Source organism: Achroia grisella, unplaced genomic scaffold (genome assembly GCF_030625045.1).
Source record: "Achroia grisella isolate CSIRO2021 unplaced genomic scaffold, CSIRO_AGI_Agris_v1 utg1245, whole genome shotgun sequence".
Lineage (NCBI taxonomy): Eukaryota > Metazoa > Arthropoda > Insecta > Lepidoptera > Pyralidae > Achroia > Achroia grisella.
The window spans coordinates 253531-270486 of record NW_026712606.1 but is presented as its reverse complement, the minus strand read 5'-3'; the positions used below and the strand labels follow the sequence as shown (position 1 = coordinate 270486).

At 32.8% G+C, this 16956-nt stretch overlaps 1 protein-coding gene across 1 annotated transcript in view; it reads right to left on the bottom strand.

Moving 5' to 3' along the window:
• Window positions 1-1080: 1080 nt before the first annotated feature.
• Window positions 1081-16956, bottom strand: part of LOC131854838 (leucine-rich repeat-containing protein 15) — a 30657-nt gene continuing 14781 nt past the window's right edge. The window contains exons 2-4 of the mRNA XM_059206007.1: window positions 4241-4334; window positions 3484-3610; window positions 1081-2285 (exon numbers count right to left, since the gene is read on the bottom strand). Of these exons, the coding sequence (XP_059061990.1) occupies window positions 1221-2285; window positions 3484-3610; window positions 4241-4263 (1215 nt within the window). The 5' untranslated portion in view covers window positions 4264-4334 and the 3' untranslated portion in view covers window positions 1081-1220. The remainder of the gene's footprint in view (window positions 2286-3483; window positions 3611-4240; window positions 4335-16956) is intronic.

Sequence of the window (16956 nt, the reverse complement as noted above, 5' to 3'; positions counted from 1 at the left end):
ATGCAAATTTACTTTTGCCATAACTTTATAACTAGTCTATTGTAACGCGATTGCTTTAAATTTGAAACCGATTTTGATTATTATTTTTCAGATTAATGTCTTGGATATTATGTTTTTTAAAAATTGTTTAAACACTATACTAATACTCACCAACTTTAATGTACTTTTTTTTATCCACAACTAAAATAGAAGTGCTTTTCAGTAATTGTTTTTATATTCACCTCTATTACTGTGCTCTGATATAATAACCGTCATAAAGTCATATCACTTTTCTTTAGTATTACTGGGATTGAAAACCATTAATTTGCATGTAGTTTGGTTTAAGATAATGAAATAAAATATTAATAATAATTACTTTTAAAATAAATTTGTACTACTTAAATTATATTGAGGAATCTGGTAACTGTAGTCAGCAGTCTCGGCCGAGCGTCGGCAACGCTCGGCGCCGGCCTCCGCACCACATTACTCAGCCGCTATCTGATGTCGTCTGCTAATTGACTAGAAATACAGATAAACGCTATTTTTATACCCTCATAAATCTTCAAATAACTGCGATTTGCGGATCTGTGTTTAAATGTCATGATAAAATTGCGGTAATGTCGGACTAATGTTTCCTATTCCGACTTTTATAGAATATCTACATCTACTTCGTAATAATGATTGATTATTAGAGAACAGCATATAATCTGTTCAACTGTACTGATCAATAACATTTAGTAGCTGATAGTGGTAATGTAGGCAGCTATATTTGCCAGAATAAAAAATACACGTATTTTAAATAATTAGATGTTACTTCAGCATGTCAAATTATATTACAAATTCTATTAAATACAATATTATCAAATATCAATAGTCTACAAAAATTCTAAATTTGTAACTTTTTCTTAAAGAATATTAATTTGTTATTGATAACATACAATTGTGTGGAAATATTATCGAACTTGACGTGGGTGTCGTATGGATTGGTTGACTTCAGGATAATAATGGTTTATAAACAATATTACACCACTTTTGTAATCGTAACGTTGGTTGCATTTATGAAAATTAGTTGATAAAAAATAAAGAAAATAAAACATGTCATTGAAAGGCAAATTTTATTCATGGTCCAACGTATACTCAATGAACGGACCCATTCAATGTAAAACTTCGCATAATTATACTTGATTAGATATATTACAATATTTACAAATGGATACATAATAATTGAACACCGAGGGCAGTTAGCTACTCGCTAAAAATGCGAAGGCGGTCATCGTGAGTGCGAAGTGTGGAAGTGCCAGCGCATATCCTAGGCGGACAGCGCCTGCGCCGGCGGCGGCCCGGGCTCTCGCATTGCCACCAGACTCGCCGCGACATGCCGCTCCTGCAGCCGCTGCGCTAGCCAAACTACGCCCTCGCACTTTTAATGGCGATATGCAAAAATTATCCTCCGCAAACTCCTGTGTAAGAGCCAGTGGGTTTGCTAGAGGATCCCGTCCGCACTCACAAGGTAAATGATTACCTCGAATCACAATATCCTCCACTTCTAACACCACGGACTCTGGTGTCTCTAACATATGATTGCCTGTTAATTTGAACGTTGTGACGCTGTTATTTTGTACTAATGACAACTCCTCGACAGCGTCTATTTTGTTATTGCACATTTCAAGTATTTCAACACGCTGCAGACCATCAAAAGCGCCGACTCTAACAATTCCTAGGTCAGATTCTCGTAACGCAAGACGTCCAACACGTGTCAATCCCCGAAATGTATCGGACAATACTGCTGGGAGGTCCATATAAGCTAACTCCAGTGTACCAATTCCTTCTAGGCCTGCAAAAGCCAGTGGTTCGATCGATCTGATTCCCGAGGGAAGTTCTATTTGTACGATATCTTTGAGTCCCGAGAAGGCGTGAGCTAAAATGCGTTTTATAGGATTATTCCGGAGTGAAATTTGCTTTATAAAATTGGTTCCAGCGAATGCATACCCTTCGATTTGCGCTATTCTGTTATGGGTCAGAATGATAGAGCTGATGTTCTGAAGTGCAGCAAAGGCGAACGCATCGACAGTGGCGAGAGGTGTATGCTGTATGTATAGTTCTCGTAGGCGTGGTAAACCACGAAAGGCGAAAGGCCGTATACGCGTCAGGTTACAAGCGTCAAGTGCAAGTCGCCGTAATTGCCTCAAATGTGCGAACGCATCCGAACGAAGAATACGTATATCTGCACGTGAGAGCGACAGCTGTGTCACACTTGGGCTTAGCGCCGAAGGCACACCGCGGAGCGTTGCACTATTGCACACCACCTGAAACATAATGCAATTGTATTCCTTCTTAATTAACTAAATATACTAATTAAATTACTACTGTAAATATACTAGAGATAGAAAATTGTTCACATGGGCACTTTTTGTGTCATTAATACAGCTTGTTTTGCAAGCTACGAGTATATTTCTGTTGTTATGGATTATATGGCTGTAAAATTACTGGGTATAGATATGTGTTACTAATTTCATTAGACCTTTGCTATGATTATGGAAATTAGTATATTATGTCATGTTCATGTTTATTTGAGACCACTTCCTAATAATACCCTTCACCTTTCAAAAAAATTATACTTACAGTTGTATGGAATACAAATAAGTTGTAAAAAAAAGTCGTTATAAATACTGTTATGGCATTTTATTATTACACTAATAGAAAATTCGTATCTGAAATAGAAAAAATATCCCCAGTTTCGCTATGTCACGGACTAACCATCGCCTCCGCAGTTTGGCCCGTCAATAAAACTGATCCTCAAAATATCCCTGTTGACATACGAGCGTACCGTTCATATTTTGATTGAATTGCTCCAAACTTAAGCTTCACAAATAATTAACTAGTACAAATACCAATTTCATCAGCTTATTCATATACAATCTCAATGTTGACAGTACAGCTTTCATTCCATTCGATCATTCTCATTATACTTTTACACGTAAAGTTATATAGCTGTATTTTGTGGCTTTATCTGTACGGAAATAAATTACTACGCGTTGTTTATTTGTCTTTATATGTATAAAGTAATATATACTTTATAATTTGACGGCCTCAGTGGTCTAGCGGTTTTGCACATCGTCTTACTTCCGATGGTCGCGGGTTCGATTCCTCACACGGCGCAAACATTTGTATTCATGAGTATGATTGTTTGTACCCATAACACAAGTTTTAGGTAGCTTAACTTGGAACTAGATGACGCTGTGTATGTCACACAGCGCCATCTAGTCCTGAGATTACTATTATTATTCATGTAAACTCACTATGGCATTTTAAATATTATACTACAGCTATGAATTGATGAAACGGTTAAAAAAATAGGTGCTTGCCCTTTCTTCTCAACTGAAATAAACCTAGTCGATGGACAGTACAGATTAAATAAAATAGAAAAAAATGATATATTGTAAAATTTTACTTTGACTGTGCTGAATACTCCAATGTCAGTTAATAACAATAAAAGATTTAAACCTGTGATTGTGAAAGACATATGCAGTGCGTGGGACAGGGCGGCGCCAGTGACGGGGCCATTGCCGTGTGTCCTGCGCCACACAGCGTGCCCATCATCGTCACAGCCACCAGATACTGCATCATCCATCTGGTGAATACAAAAATCATCAGAAAGTTCATATTGCAAAATTTCTATTTGAATATACTGTCTGTTGCAAACATGTCAACGAAAGCATGTAACATGCAGTAAAAATTTTAGATTTTCAAAAAGATAGTTAACAACAGCAGGTCAACTTTAATCTGTATCCATTCATTTATTATTTTGCACTAAACATATTTAAATTTATTAGACACAATGAGAAATCCGTGGCCATGATGTTAAAAAGGTTCAAATCTGGGCGAGGACAAAAATTCTTTGTGTATTGTAATAATTTATATATTTCGGACTGCCTCTCCGGTGAAGGAATTTCATGTTTCCTTCACCGGAGAGAGATTTCTTTCAGAAATAAATGCAAGAATAGTTAGTAGGTTAGTTAGATTAAAATACCCAGCGTTATGTGGGTAAATGAAATGATCACAATATCGAGAGTAGGCTTTGCCTCTAACTCCATCTGGTATAACAGTCGTTGCGATATGTCATTTATTCCTCTAATTCATACTATTTGCTTAGATATTGTTTAATTTGCTCATTCTAATACAAATTCCATAATAATATTACATTCAAAGTAGTAAAACGTGAAACTACTAATGAAGAGAAGATGCCTAATTAGAGGTTTACCTAAATATGAAAGCGGGAGCCATGGGCGGGCGCAGGCGAGGCGCCCCGCCCGTCGCGCGCCCTCACCTAAGCACTTCCATCACACCTCCACTGCCTGAAAACAAATATCATCTTACTTAATTATGTCTATTTATGAATGGCAAGCAAGCCTACGTCCCACCTTATGGAAAAGCACCACGAATATTACCTTGTCATGGCACTACTCATACATTCCCTCAGACTAAGAACCATGAACACCCGACTATTAGAAGTATGGCGGTCCTAATCTGCTGGACTACCGAGCCCGTTGTTATACATGCAATAAAGCATAGAATTTGAAGTTGGCTAAGTATTAGCTGTATTAAAGAATAATATGCCATAAATTAAAAATATTTACAACAGTTTATCAATTCAATTAAGGATTTGTTTTATAATTTCCTCAGAGTGTAATAAAGTATGATATAGCGCACTATGTATCACTCCGGTGGAAGTAGATTCTGTACACATGGGATTTAAAATATCAAACGTCAAACTCGTTGGTAATCTATTACTTTCTTTCCTCGCTAAACAACGTACTAGTATTGCCACAGTGAATTACAATTATACAGGAAATAAACATTGCCACTGACTGTTTTATACATTGGTATAAAAAATTTAATATAGTAATTAGCATTCCAAAAATTTAAGAATATGAAAGATATTGTGAACTCACCGTTACAAACATTTAATGGTAATAGCGACAGTATTTTTCTTAATAATAATAGTTACTATCTTCTAGAATCAGCATAGGCTGTAAATAGTAGTATTCCTATATGTATTCGTATGTGCTATTACTAATTGTATAAGGAACACGCGCTTCAGTATAAATCTAAAACTGCGAAATTTCTGCTATAGTTACTTTTTCAGGACTATAGCTATATATTATATATACAATATATTAGAATATATTAATGATATATGAAATACATCGCAGTACGCGCTCTAAACAAGCAGGCGAAGTTACGGGTTGCGAAGTGTATAAGCCGTCTTCATAGGAAACAAAATATCATCAAGTTTGTATATGTAAATGATTATTACTAAACATACCGTCTACGACTAGGACCAACTACATGTCTTTCATATGGTAAAATACATTATGTATAAGAATATAAATTATACAAACATACATAATGTGTTTAAACTTATATCTCATGATATAAGTAATTTATTAGTCTTCAGTAGAAATTTAGGTGATACAGTGACTACATTTTGTCATAATTATCAAGTGGTAGACGATATTGTACTTATGTAGAATAATAATCAGAAGGCGGCTAGACAAATGTCAGGTAATAATATTATAGATCCACTGCCATCTCCAATCCAACAAAAACTATAACGCAATAGCCACAATATTGGAAGTTCATAAAAAAGACAGTCACGGTAAATATCACATTATTATAAGGTGCTCACAATTTATAAACGACATTTTTTAAGAAAGTAAAAGTTTTTATATTTGTTTAAAAAATATTAATTCAAATATATTTAAAACATTTACATAATCCAACTAATAATTTATTATTTTATTATATATGTGTATTTATATATACACTAAAACTTCTTTAAATAACAAGTATATAATATTATATAATAGATGAATAAATGTGCTTAAAGTAATCTTTTACTGCTAAGAAAAAACATGCTTCATATTCAAGTCTGATTCAATTATACTTAGACGGAAATTGAATACGAAGACTTGATAGGATAAGATATAGCATTCTTGCCCCATGAGAACACATTCGTTCTTCTACAATTTTACTTGTAATAGGTTTCGAGCGAAATAAGACGTCACAAGACGATTAAATAATGGGAACTCTAATTTCTTAAAAAAAATCTATTATTATTTACTCTATGTCATAAAATGTAAAAATTAAAAATTTTACCGCTTGGAGCTGTCGAGTAATAACACAAGATTTAATGAAAAGAGATATGATACGAAATGCTAAAATCAAAAGGAAGCAACATAACATAACAAGTTTCTAACTATCGCAGCGGTTCATACAGACAGAGTATACTTTATTACCTTTATCTTACTTATTCCAACCGCCAAGCTGCTTTTTAAAATGTGTTTCGATTGAAGGGCATAAGGTATAATTCTGTAATTAAATTACGGTATTTAAACATTTCTTATGTAATATAAAAATATTTCAGCTATTGTATGTGCTTTACAACAATGCACTACGCAATATTTTTAAAAGGCTGGCACAGATTAGTAAAAAATATATATTATTTCGTTTTGTACTTGGCTTAATGTATTTCTAAAATAAATATTTTTTATTCACATACCGCTCGTATTCTCTACCCTAAATAGTAGATATAAAACATTCTGTTACAATTTTAATCTATATGTATTAGATTACATAATATATAAAATTGTATTGTAACAAAATATATTTTAACTAATTTCTCTAAAAGGAACAAATTCATATAACCCTATAATGGCTATACTGTATATAACGGTCTTTAACCGAGCTAATAATACTCAATTATTCAGTTCCGCGAGGCATTGTAGTAATAAAACGACAGTAACTTAAAGCGACCATAAATGGAGGCCTATACAGTTATAACCGTAGCTTCCATCGATACAAAACATCTTGTCGCTCGGTGTATAACGCTACATGCCAAAAACTTAAAATTGCAGGAGTATGTTTATCCCGAGCATGTGGAGATTCTCAGCGACGCTACGACTCCCCGGAGCGTCATTACTCTGTCCGCTCGAGACGCACACGCTTTTAAACTAAACCACGGTTAAATTGCACGCAAAAATATTAAGGATACGCTTAATTTTTTTTAAATAACCCTAGAGATATACAGAGTATGAGAACATGCATTATACTTATCGCTAAGAAGAGCTCTTAGTCTCCTAAATGTGCTTCTATATGTACTAATAAAAAAAGAGAATTATGTTTCATTTTGTTGTAGATTACAGAATATTATTTTGTCAGTTATCTATTTTTGTCACCAGTTGTTGTTATCTTGCAAGCCGCGATCTGTTGTATAATATAGTACATGGCAATAAAATTACAAAATACGGAAGGATTACAGTCTTTTCTTTACAGATTACAGTCCTTAGTCCTTAAGATTTTAGGTAGTTACAGTTATTGTCGGTCTCGGTGGTGGTAGCGGTTTAGCCGCCTTACTTCCGATGGTCGCGGGTTCAACACAAATATGATAGAAGAAATTTTTAGTTTTTTAGTTTTTCGCACCAAAATAATTTAACTTATGAAGAATATACGAGTATATCTCATGAATAGTAGATACTCATATATGAGAAACTATTTGATACATTGCTTTCGCTGAAACGAGTACAGGTAGTCAAAACTTTTCAATTATTTGTTCAATTTAACCGTTAGTATAGTTACTTTAAATTAGGGAAAGTAAACGTGCTATTTGACAGTCATGATCAAAGTTGTTTTCAAAAGAATATTTATTGCCTGTGTCATAATTTAATATACATTTAATGTCCAATAATTTTGTTTCCTTGAACAAACTTTATGCTCTGAAATTTGAAAGACAAATACTTCGCAATAAAGTTGATAAATTAAAAGGAACAAAGTTATGAAGATCGAATATAACGATTCGCAATAAGAATAAGTCCATATCAATTAATTTGTTTCTAATTTGTCACAAATTTCCAGTTGCTCAGTGTAGTGAACACGTTTAATTGGTTTCCGGTACTATAGATACAGAATGGTTACGAATGATCAATCATAGGAGTGCCGCGAATGTCAGCGGAGCTCAAAATAGTTTTTATCGTTGTCAAATTTTAGCAGAATATATAAATAAAATATTACCGAGACCTACTACAAATGTTGTAATGTTATATAGTTTAAAACTAAGCTTAGTTGTAATTATGGGTATTGATAGTATAAACAGATAAGGTTATAAGAACTAAAAAATATAATTAAGAATATTATTCTCCACCCGAGGGTTCATCTGGTTTTTTTAAATATAAACCAACCCATGTTCATGCTTGGAATTTAAACTAACTTCATGTCAAATTTCGTTAAGTTATCATCGTGAAAAGGTAACAGGCATATATATGTACATACATAAGCATTTATAATATTACTAAGGATATACAAACATAGAGTTAATATTTTTAATATTAACTCTATCTACTTCTTACTTCCAAAATTCTCCTAACGATATTACAAGTACCATTATACCATACCATTAAAGGAACGAAAGTACATATTTGTTGAAGTACGAAACTGTTTAAACATTTATCGACTTTTATCTGATCACAGGGGACAATTTTTGTATCAACATTCTGAAACTCGTTTGTGTCACATAAAAAAATATTTGCAAACATACTTCAAAGTGTCTCAATTGAACAACATAAGAAAAATGTTACATAACAGACAAAATAATATAAATACACAGATACAAGCTTTGTGAGCGATATTTCAACTTTATTTATCAAGGAAAATAAACAATTTAATGACACTTGGCTACATATTAATAGCATGATAAAAATAAACATAGACACTACAAAAATATACTTTTTATCATAATTGTAATAGCAAATATATCGTAGCTCAATTAAGCAAGTAGGTAGTAGATAGTAGTAGGTGGACTATATAAGATAATCGTTTTCGTATTCTTCTAACTAATTAACAAGTAACTGGTACGAAGGTGTAAGCGTCTGTTTCACTGAGGCATAGAGCCGAAACTGTTGTATATACAAATGTAAAATTTTGTACAGAAGTTAAAAAAAGGAACAAGCACGGGAGTAAGTATGGGAAGCAAGTATGGGATTTCTTGAAATTGATTCAAACTAATAGAATAGGAAATAGTTAATGGATATCTGCGAAGTCGCGGAACATAACATAACATAATCTATTTATCTTCACGATAGAACCCATATAGGACAGGCAGAACAAACTAAATTAAACTACACCATTCTATTATCATCAAAAAGTATGTAGTAAATATTAATATAAATTTTGAAATATTAGCAAAGATACGACTATCGAACTATATAATTATTACGCAGACAATAGCCTTTACATTCCGTTGTCGACACTGGCGCAGAGAGTTAGAACTTTAGAAATTGTGGTGCGGTCGTCTGCCCACTTCGTAATTTATGAATTTTGTAGGTATAGTTCTATAAAATTAGTTTTTGATGAATAACTAGCTCCTGCCCCACGGCTATTCTGCTCTGTCCGGTTGCCTTTGATGTCGTAGCCACTTTATATAAAATCAGACTCTTTGTGAACCTATTCAGAGGTCGCTGATTCATTTATACCTATCTAATTTATCCCTTCTTATATTACATTGTTAATGTATAGTACCAAATGGAGTTTCGTTGAATTATTGTAGTAAAAATAGAAAAATAGATCTTATGATTTATTATTAAATTATATATTTTTCGTAGGCATGTATGCTAGCTAAGCTTCATACTTTATTTCAATAATCGTTAAACACGACAGGAGGATATAAAAGGTTGTCAATCATATAATTGATTAGAATATATAAAGAAATCATAGGTTTTCCTTATATAACAATAAATGTTTCAGTAAAATTAAGAATTTAGTATGTTTTATGAATTTAATGAAATTTGGCATACTGACATAATTTCGACAACAACGTAATGTTATATCATAATCCAATGGGCTAATCTGGTGATAAAAATGAAAAATAGTTGTTAGACGTCTAAAATTAATACAACGCCGTCGAGTTCGGACTCATTTAATTTATCTCAATAATTACTTGAACAATAGATACATATTAATCAGGTTTGATCATTCATATAGTCTAAACATTTAACAAAAAGTTGTTATTTGAAATAACTTTGTATCTGTTCTTGAAAGGCTTTCTGAACCTTATATTCAGAAAAACCCCGAAGAAGGCATAACAATTTTATTATTAACAGAATAATATTTTACTACAGACAAATTGTTAAAATATCATACCGAATTTGCGATATTATTTTACTTTATTTCTGCGCGTCTTCCCTAATACACCATTCGTTTAAAATAAATATTTATATTGTAAAATTATAAAAAGCAATTATTCTACGTTTCTTTCAACTAACTATGCTTAGATGTTGCGAATGAGATGTTGGCCCTTACTTTAAATAAACATGGTGGTGAACAGTGACCCGTATAATCTTGCACAGGTGAATATAAGATTACATGTGTCAACTTATTTATCTCGTGCATGCCCATCTTTTAACGTGTAGCGTGGCAAAATTGTCGCTTTGATAATAAATTCGGCGAGAAAAAGACGATCCTGACCTGCGTGAGCTACGTAAATCATTTCAATTTATTATACGCACCGCACGGCCATTGTTGAAACACGTAGGTATAAAAAAATGCGACACGCAAGTACCATATAGCTAAATTAATTCCTGTGATACCAAGATTTTTATCTTCTTGATACATAACATTTTAAAAACAAAATAAATACGTAGAATTAATAATATAATCTACAACTTCAGACTGTTGTAGAGATCCATTACCATCTCTAAGAGTATTGGAATTCTCGGTGTCGACATCTGTAGCACAGTTAAGTTTCGTAGTCACCTCGAAGAAAAGGTCAAGCTGGCGTCCAAAAAACCCGGTGTACTGAATAGAGCGAGGCGGTGCTTCACTGCGGACCAGAGACTTCTCTTGTATAGTCGCAGGTTCGGCCGCAGATGGAGTACTGCTCTCATCTTTGGGCGGGAGCACCTGGATACCAGCTCGGTCCTTTTGACTCGGTTCAGAGACGTGCTATGAGAATTGTCGATGATCCCAATCTCTCAAACGGTATCGAATCACTTAGCTTGAGGCGACACTTCACATCGCTTTGTGTGTTCTACCGAATATACAACGGACTGTGTTCTAATGAATTGTTTGACATGATGCCTACGGCTACCTTTTACCATCACACCGCTCGCCATCGACAGGGAATTCATCCCCACACGCTGGAACCTAAGTGGTTTCCGACAGTGCGGTTTCAGAGGAGCTTCCTCTCGCATACACTTAGATTGTGGAATGAACTACCTGCCGAGGTTTTCTCGATAGACTACAGCATGGGGCTTTTCAAGAAGGGTATATTAAAGATTCTTAAGGGTCGGCAACGCGCATGTGACACTCCTGGTGTTTCAGGCGTCCATAGGCTACGGTAACCGTTTACCATCAAATGGGCCGTATGCTTGTTTAACACCTACGTGGCATATAAAAAAAAGATTTTCTTTTATATAGATATGAAAAGACTCCAAACTGAAATTAACATTCCCTTTACGATCAGAAACAATATAGTTGTTAGATGATTAGTATTGGATATGATTTAGATGATTTTTTTCAAATTGCTAGAATGACAATCGAAAGGATATTTTTTGTTTTTATTTTTAAAGTAAGAGAGTAGGTATATGGTTATAATATTATTATTTAGTTACATATTATATACACATATTTGTATATCTCAACATTCACGCTATTTAAATATCACTAGAAATAAGAAATCTGCGTAATAGTGGAGTTGTATGTAAGAAACGTATATTAATGACTATTCCAAGACAATTCTAATATTTACAATGAATTGCACCTAGAGTAATTGAATAATTTAAAGTAATAGCCTCATAATAAGGAATCTCTTCAGAGATTACATGATCGATGGGTTCATTTCGAATTCAATGAATTCGACAGTAGCAGTACAAATGTCACCAAGTGAGTTTTCACTATAAGTTGATTTAGTAAATTTCGATTAGAACAATGTATATTGAATACTTATATTTCAAAATTAATCACCACCGTTTTTTCTTCCGAAATTCTCTTCTAATCAGTCTTCCCAATTACAATACATTTCAGCTTTCAATAAGATGCAGATAACTCTTAATTTCTACGCAAAAAAATATAAACTAAACTTTGAACTCTTTGGTTTAAGCAGACCTTGTTCTTCATTTTGTGATAATTATCTATATCAGTGATATATGTAGGTATATATCTTTTGAATATTTATATACCTTATAATATTTATGTCAAAATACATTCTCGCTATTAATTTAATAAAGCTTTGCTGTAGAAAGTTAAGAAAGTTAATTATCAAGCCAATTTTAGACTCCTCTACAATTAAGTTTTACAGTAACATCAAAAACTTTTCACATACTTTATACTTTCATATATTTTACAGGCCTGGACTCCTGAATGTGCGAAACTTATGCTGGTATAAAGAAAAGCATACAAACCTACATATGTAGGTTTACGACACAATTCTCGTTGTGAATACAACACAAATTTTGTGGATGAAAACACCCGCTGCTCACATCTTTACAAAGCGCAGTACACGCCTTAGTAGAATCATTCAAAACGAAATGCTTTTAAAACATTTTATCATTTAATTGGCGAAATATTAATTCTATATCATAGAATAATAAATACTGTATGTATCATACTTGATTATGATATAATATAATTATATAAAGAAAGAATATAAGTATATTTGGTACACATAACAATACCAAAAAAATATTTAATTTTTAAATTACATATTGGATTATACGAATTAGATAGTCCAAATAGGTCTCCGCTCAGCATATGTGGTGACGAGGTGCCACGACACTGGTATTCTGCGGTACTTTCTTACATGTAAATATAGTAATAATATACGTACATAAAATTACATTACACACATTCGTTGTTCTTGAATATTTACTATAAAATACTATATTATAAAACTGAAAACGTCTTCCCTTAATTAACTGTTTTGAACCATCAGAAAAATAAACAAAAAAACGACACAAAGTTTTCTCAATTTTCTTACTTTACTAAATAGATCGTACGTCTCTTTTATTGTTGTTCAGGGTACTTACAAAATGTAATGTGTATTGTGTTTATTTGTTTGCTAAACCACCACGCACTCTAAAAACTACAAAAAACAAGTTCCTTTCGTACTAGTACTAACTTAGTGGTTAGTTTACAAAGTAGAAACTGGCATTGCTGGCGAATACTCGTCGTGTGTAAGTGAACGAATAGAGGTTACACTGGCAGAGAATACCTATTTCACAACACAATTAAATTTAAATATTAAATTGGAGAACATGCCCAGAATAAATTGTACCAGCAATAAACAATTAGTTACACAACAAGCAGGTATACAAATAATAGCATCAAAGTAACAGACAAAGGCAACGGGTATGAGCGATAGGGCGCTAAAAGAGTTTCGGGGAGACATCGTTATGACATGAATAACTGATGGACGCCGTCCTTTCCCCTTCATCGCTTGATTAACATTCAGAGTCGCGAGCGACTCCAAGCTCGGTATTCTAGTAACAAAGCCCTGGCACAAAATAAAAGCTTTGCACGTCCACTCGCTGAAAGGCGGACTTCCCGAACTTACGTCATCCAATTTTTATGCTGTGTCAAAGAACTTTGGGAAAATAAAAACAAAGACCCAACACACCTATTGTTAAACAGTATTTCCATTTGCGGCTTAGAAAGGTTCATATCTAAAACAACACTAATCATTTAGATGTTAGAACAAAGGTGAAGTAAAATAAGATTTATTATTCAGGGTTCAAAGAGCACATCAAGTTGTTTCGAGACACCGCACGTTGTCTTGCATTCAAGGGAAACGCGAAGTGGAAAAGGTAATGTCGCTGAAGCATAAACATTGCGAGTATTTTCCCTCTACTCTGATATTATTGTTAAGTAGTAAAGGCGTATAATAATATATTTATACAAATTGTGAAGGAAACGGAAAGGGTGGTATAACAACTCTCTCTGAAGGTAGAGAATGGTGATGATGATACTGAACAACTTTTACATTGGGACCCCGCCCCAATGTAAAAGTTGTTGTAAACTTTAAAATGTTGTTGAATCTTTTATCGTTTAAACAATTGGATATCACACAATAATTAATAATTATATATTATAATTAATAGTAACTTTAGCTCTAACTCAACTTATAATTAAATTTTAGTAATTAATTTAATTTAATACAAGTTGTTACCCTGGACCGCGTTGAATTTGATTTTTATTATATTAAAATATATATAATTTTTAAAATAAGAGAAGCATAAATTACTCCTTATAGCATCAGCTATCTGCAAGCGAAAATCCCATCAAAATCGATTCTGCCTTTTCGGAGATTAGCAAGATTTTTTTTATATATGTATATTATGTATATTTATATAGTTACTTTCATGTGCATTTATTCTCAATTTGGGACAACAAACTAACATTAAAATTTTATTTATCTATATGTTTCTATAGATATATTTGATATCTAAGAATGACATGATACTTTTTTAATATTCATAATGAAATGAATGTGACTTCATCATATTATAATGGAACTCATTCGCGCTGATGTTATAATGTTATGGTAACACGGAATAATATTCATAAAATTCGTTTTCGCCTAGTCTCTTTGGCCCCTGAATTCGGGACCTTAACGCCGCTATTGTCACCCGAAGGCTTATTAGATGTCATTACCATCCTGTGTTTTCACATTTATATTTTAATTAAGAACATCCTGCCGAAAATGAGTTGTACATCTAGATGAGATGGTATTTTGTGGATATTAAACATTCTCATCGATTGAGGAAGCTCCAAATACCACTAAAGCAATTTCACAAAATTACAATATTTATTTATGAAACGCAGCAGTAATAAAGTGTTCAATTGTAGAGAGAGAGAAGAAATACACTTCGCACCTAACATCGCACAATACTGCCGTATTATATCAGTAATAAAACGAAAACAAAGGTAAAACTTCGACATCGCACTGTGCTCCGTTAACGGGACTTCGCGCGCGTTTATTTCGTTTCCTTTGGATGTTTAGCAGGCGATAGTAACGTTGTCTTGTTATTTTTAACAACTCAGAATAATAAGCACGGTGTATCATAGATATAGATACCTATATAATCTGAGATAGATTTATAATTTAGATATTTAATCTTCGACATAAAGAGTGATTAATATTGTTTATATTAAATATATTTCTTTTTTATTTGAAGGATCATTAAATAGATATTAATTTAGTTCATGGAAATCAGACCAGCAGGAAGGATCAAAAATATCTCGTTAGAGAGAATCCTCTAAAATAGTAAATTTGCAGTCATTGATTTGAGACAAGACAAGATTGCATGGAAACTTTTGGTACATAAATAACGGTTCAATGAAATAATACTATGATACAGTTATGTTCAGATTATTCAAAAGGCACATTTCATTACATATTACACATCTTGTAATAAATAGAACAGACGGCTAGCAAGTAAATTGCCTCCGTATATTGCTTATCTGAGCTTGAAATAGTAGGAGTACACTTGGCACTCAGCACTTATTGTTCACTTTTTATATCTACAATATTTTATATATAAACACCAGTGGAGTTCGAATCTCACTCACTGTGTAAAGTATTAAATTCTATCTCTTTTTTTATGTAACTAAAGGTATAATGGCCAACAAGCTGATAGCCCATCAGATGGTAAAAGTTAACTATCCTATATGCATGATATTTAAATCACGACCGCATATTATACCCATGGTGGTTTTGATTGTGGGGACTAAGATGGCATGACCCCGTACTCAGTAATTTCACTGCTACATAATTTTACAGTAACACATCTTGCAAAACAAACTGCTTAGTGATACTTATTAAAATTGGTATAACAGAATACCGATAGAGATGTTTTTGTACGATTTTTTCCTCAGTACAAACCCTCTTAGCCAGAACCCCGATTAACGTTGTCAATGAAAGCAATTAATATGAAAGATATTGGCACCCTCCGACACCTAATGTTAAGTAGATACGATGAACAGTGGGACAGCAATCGATTAAAACTTTGATCACCCTCTATCTCATCTAGCATTACATTATCATGAGCATATAATAAAATTTTATAAACTATATATTACAACTATATGTTCCTAACTGCTAGAATATTGCCTCGTCTCAAGCCTCAGAGATTATGATTAAACCATTTACAGGAGTTCAATGTTAATTAGTGGGAAACCAAAATGAATCTTACTTGAACAATTAAAAATACTAGTTAGACAAGCAGTTGGTAAATATTTTATGCCCATTTTTAGATATTTTATAATGTTATGATTATTTAAGCCGCAGTTTAATTAGTTATTAACGTTTTTCTATAGCGAGTTTAAAATTCTATTGTTTAATGTCGCCCATACATTTGTTTATCAATAGCAATTATTTTTTTTTTAGGATACCAAAAAAGTATCAGTACATTTATGACGTTCATTATTTCAAAAAATCAGCCGAGTGCTTCATGAATATTCTACATTTCTTTATACTCAGAAAAATGAAATTGAATTCGTCTCCCTTCTATAGTACTCTGGGGCATAACCATAATACGCTTGACCTGGTATGTCATGAAAATGCAATTTCTTAATTCTTCTGTCTTGTCAAGTAGCATTTCTTTTTTCAATTACTTAAAATAAATTTAATAATACCTAAAGGAAAAATAAATTGATGTAGATTTAGATAGAAAAGTATTCGAATTATAAATTTGTTCAAACATAAAGGTTATTACAATATAATACGGGATCTCTTAAATTTCTAAACAGTACCTATACTTTTAATTGAAGCAGTCTTGAGAGAAATTAGAGAGAGGAGAGCTAAAATGAACGTTGTAGATGACAAAAGATTTAATTTATATTAGTGCTACACTAAACCTATAATATTCATATATTATAGGTTTATAAATAATGCTAACATCAATGGCTATTTCATATATTATAGGTACT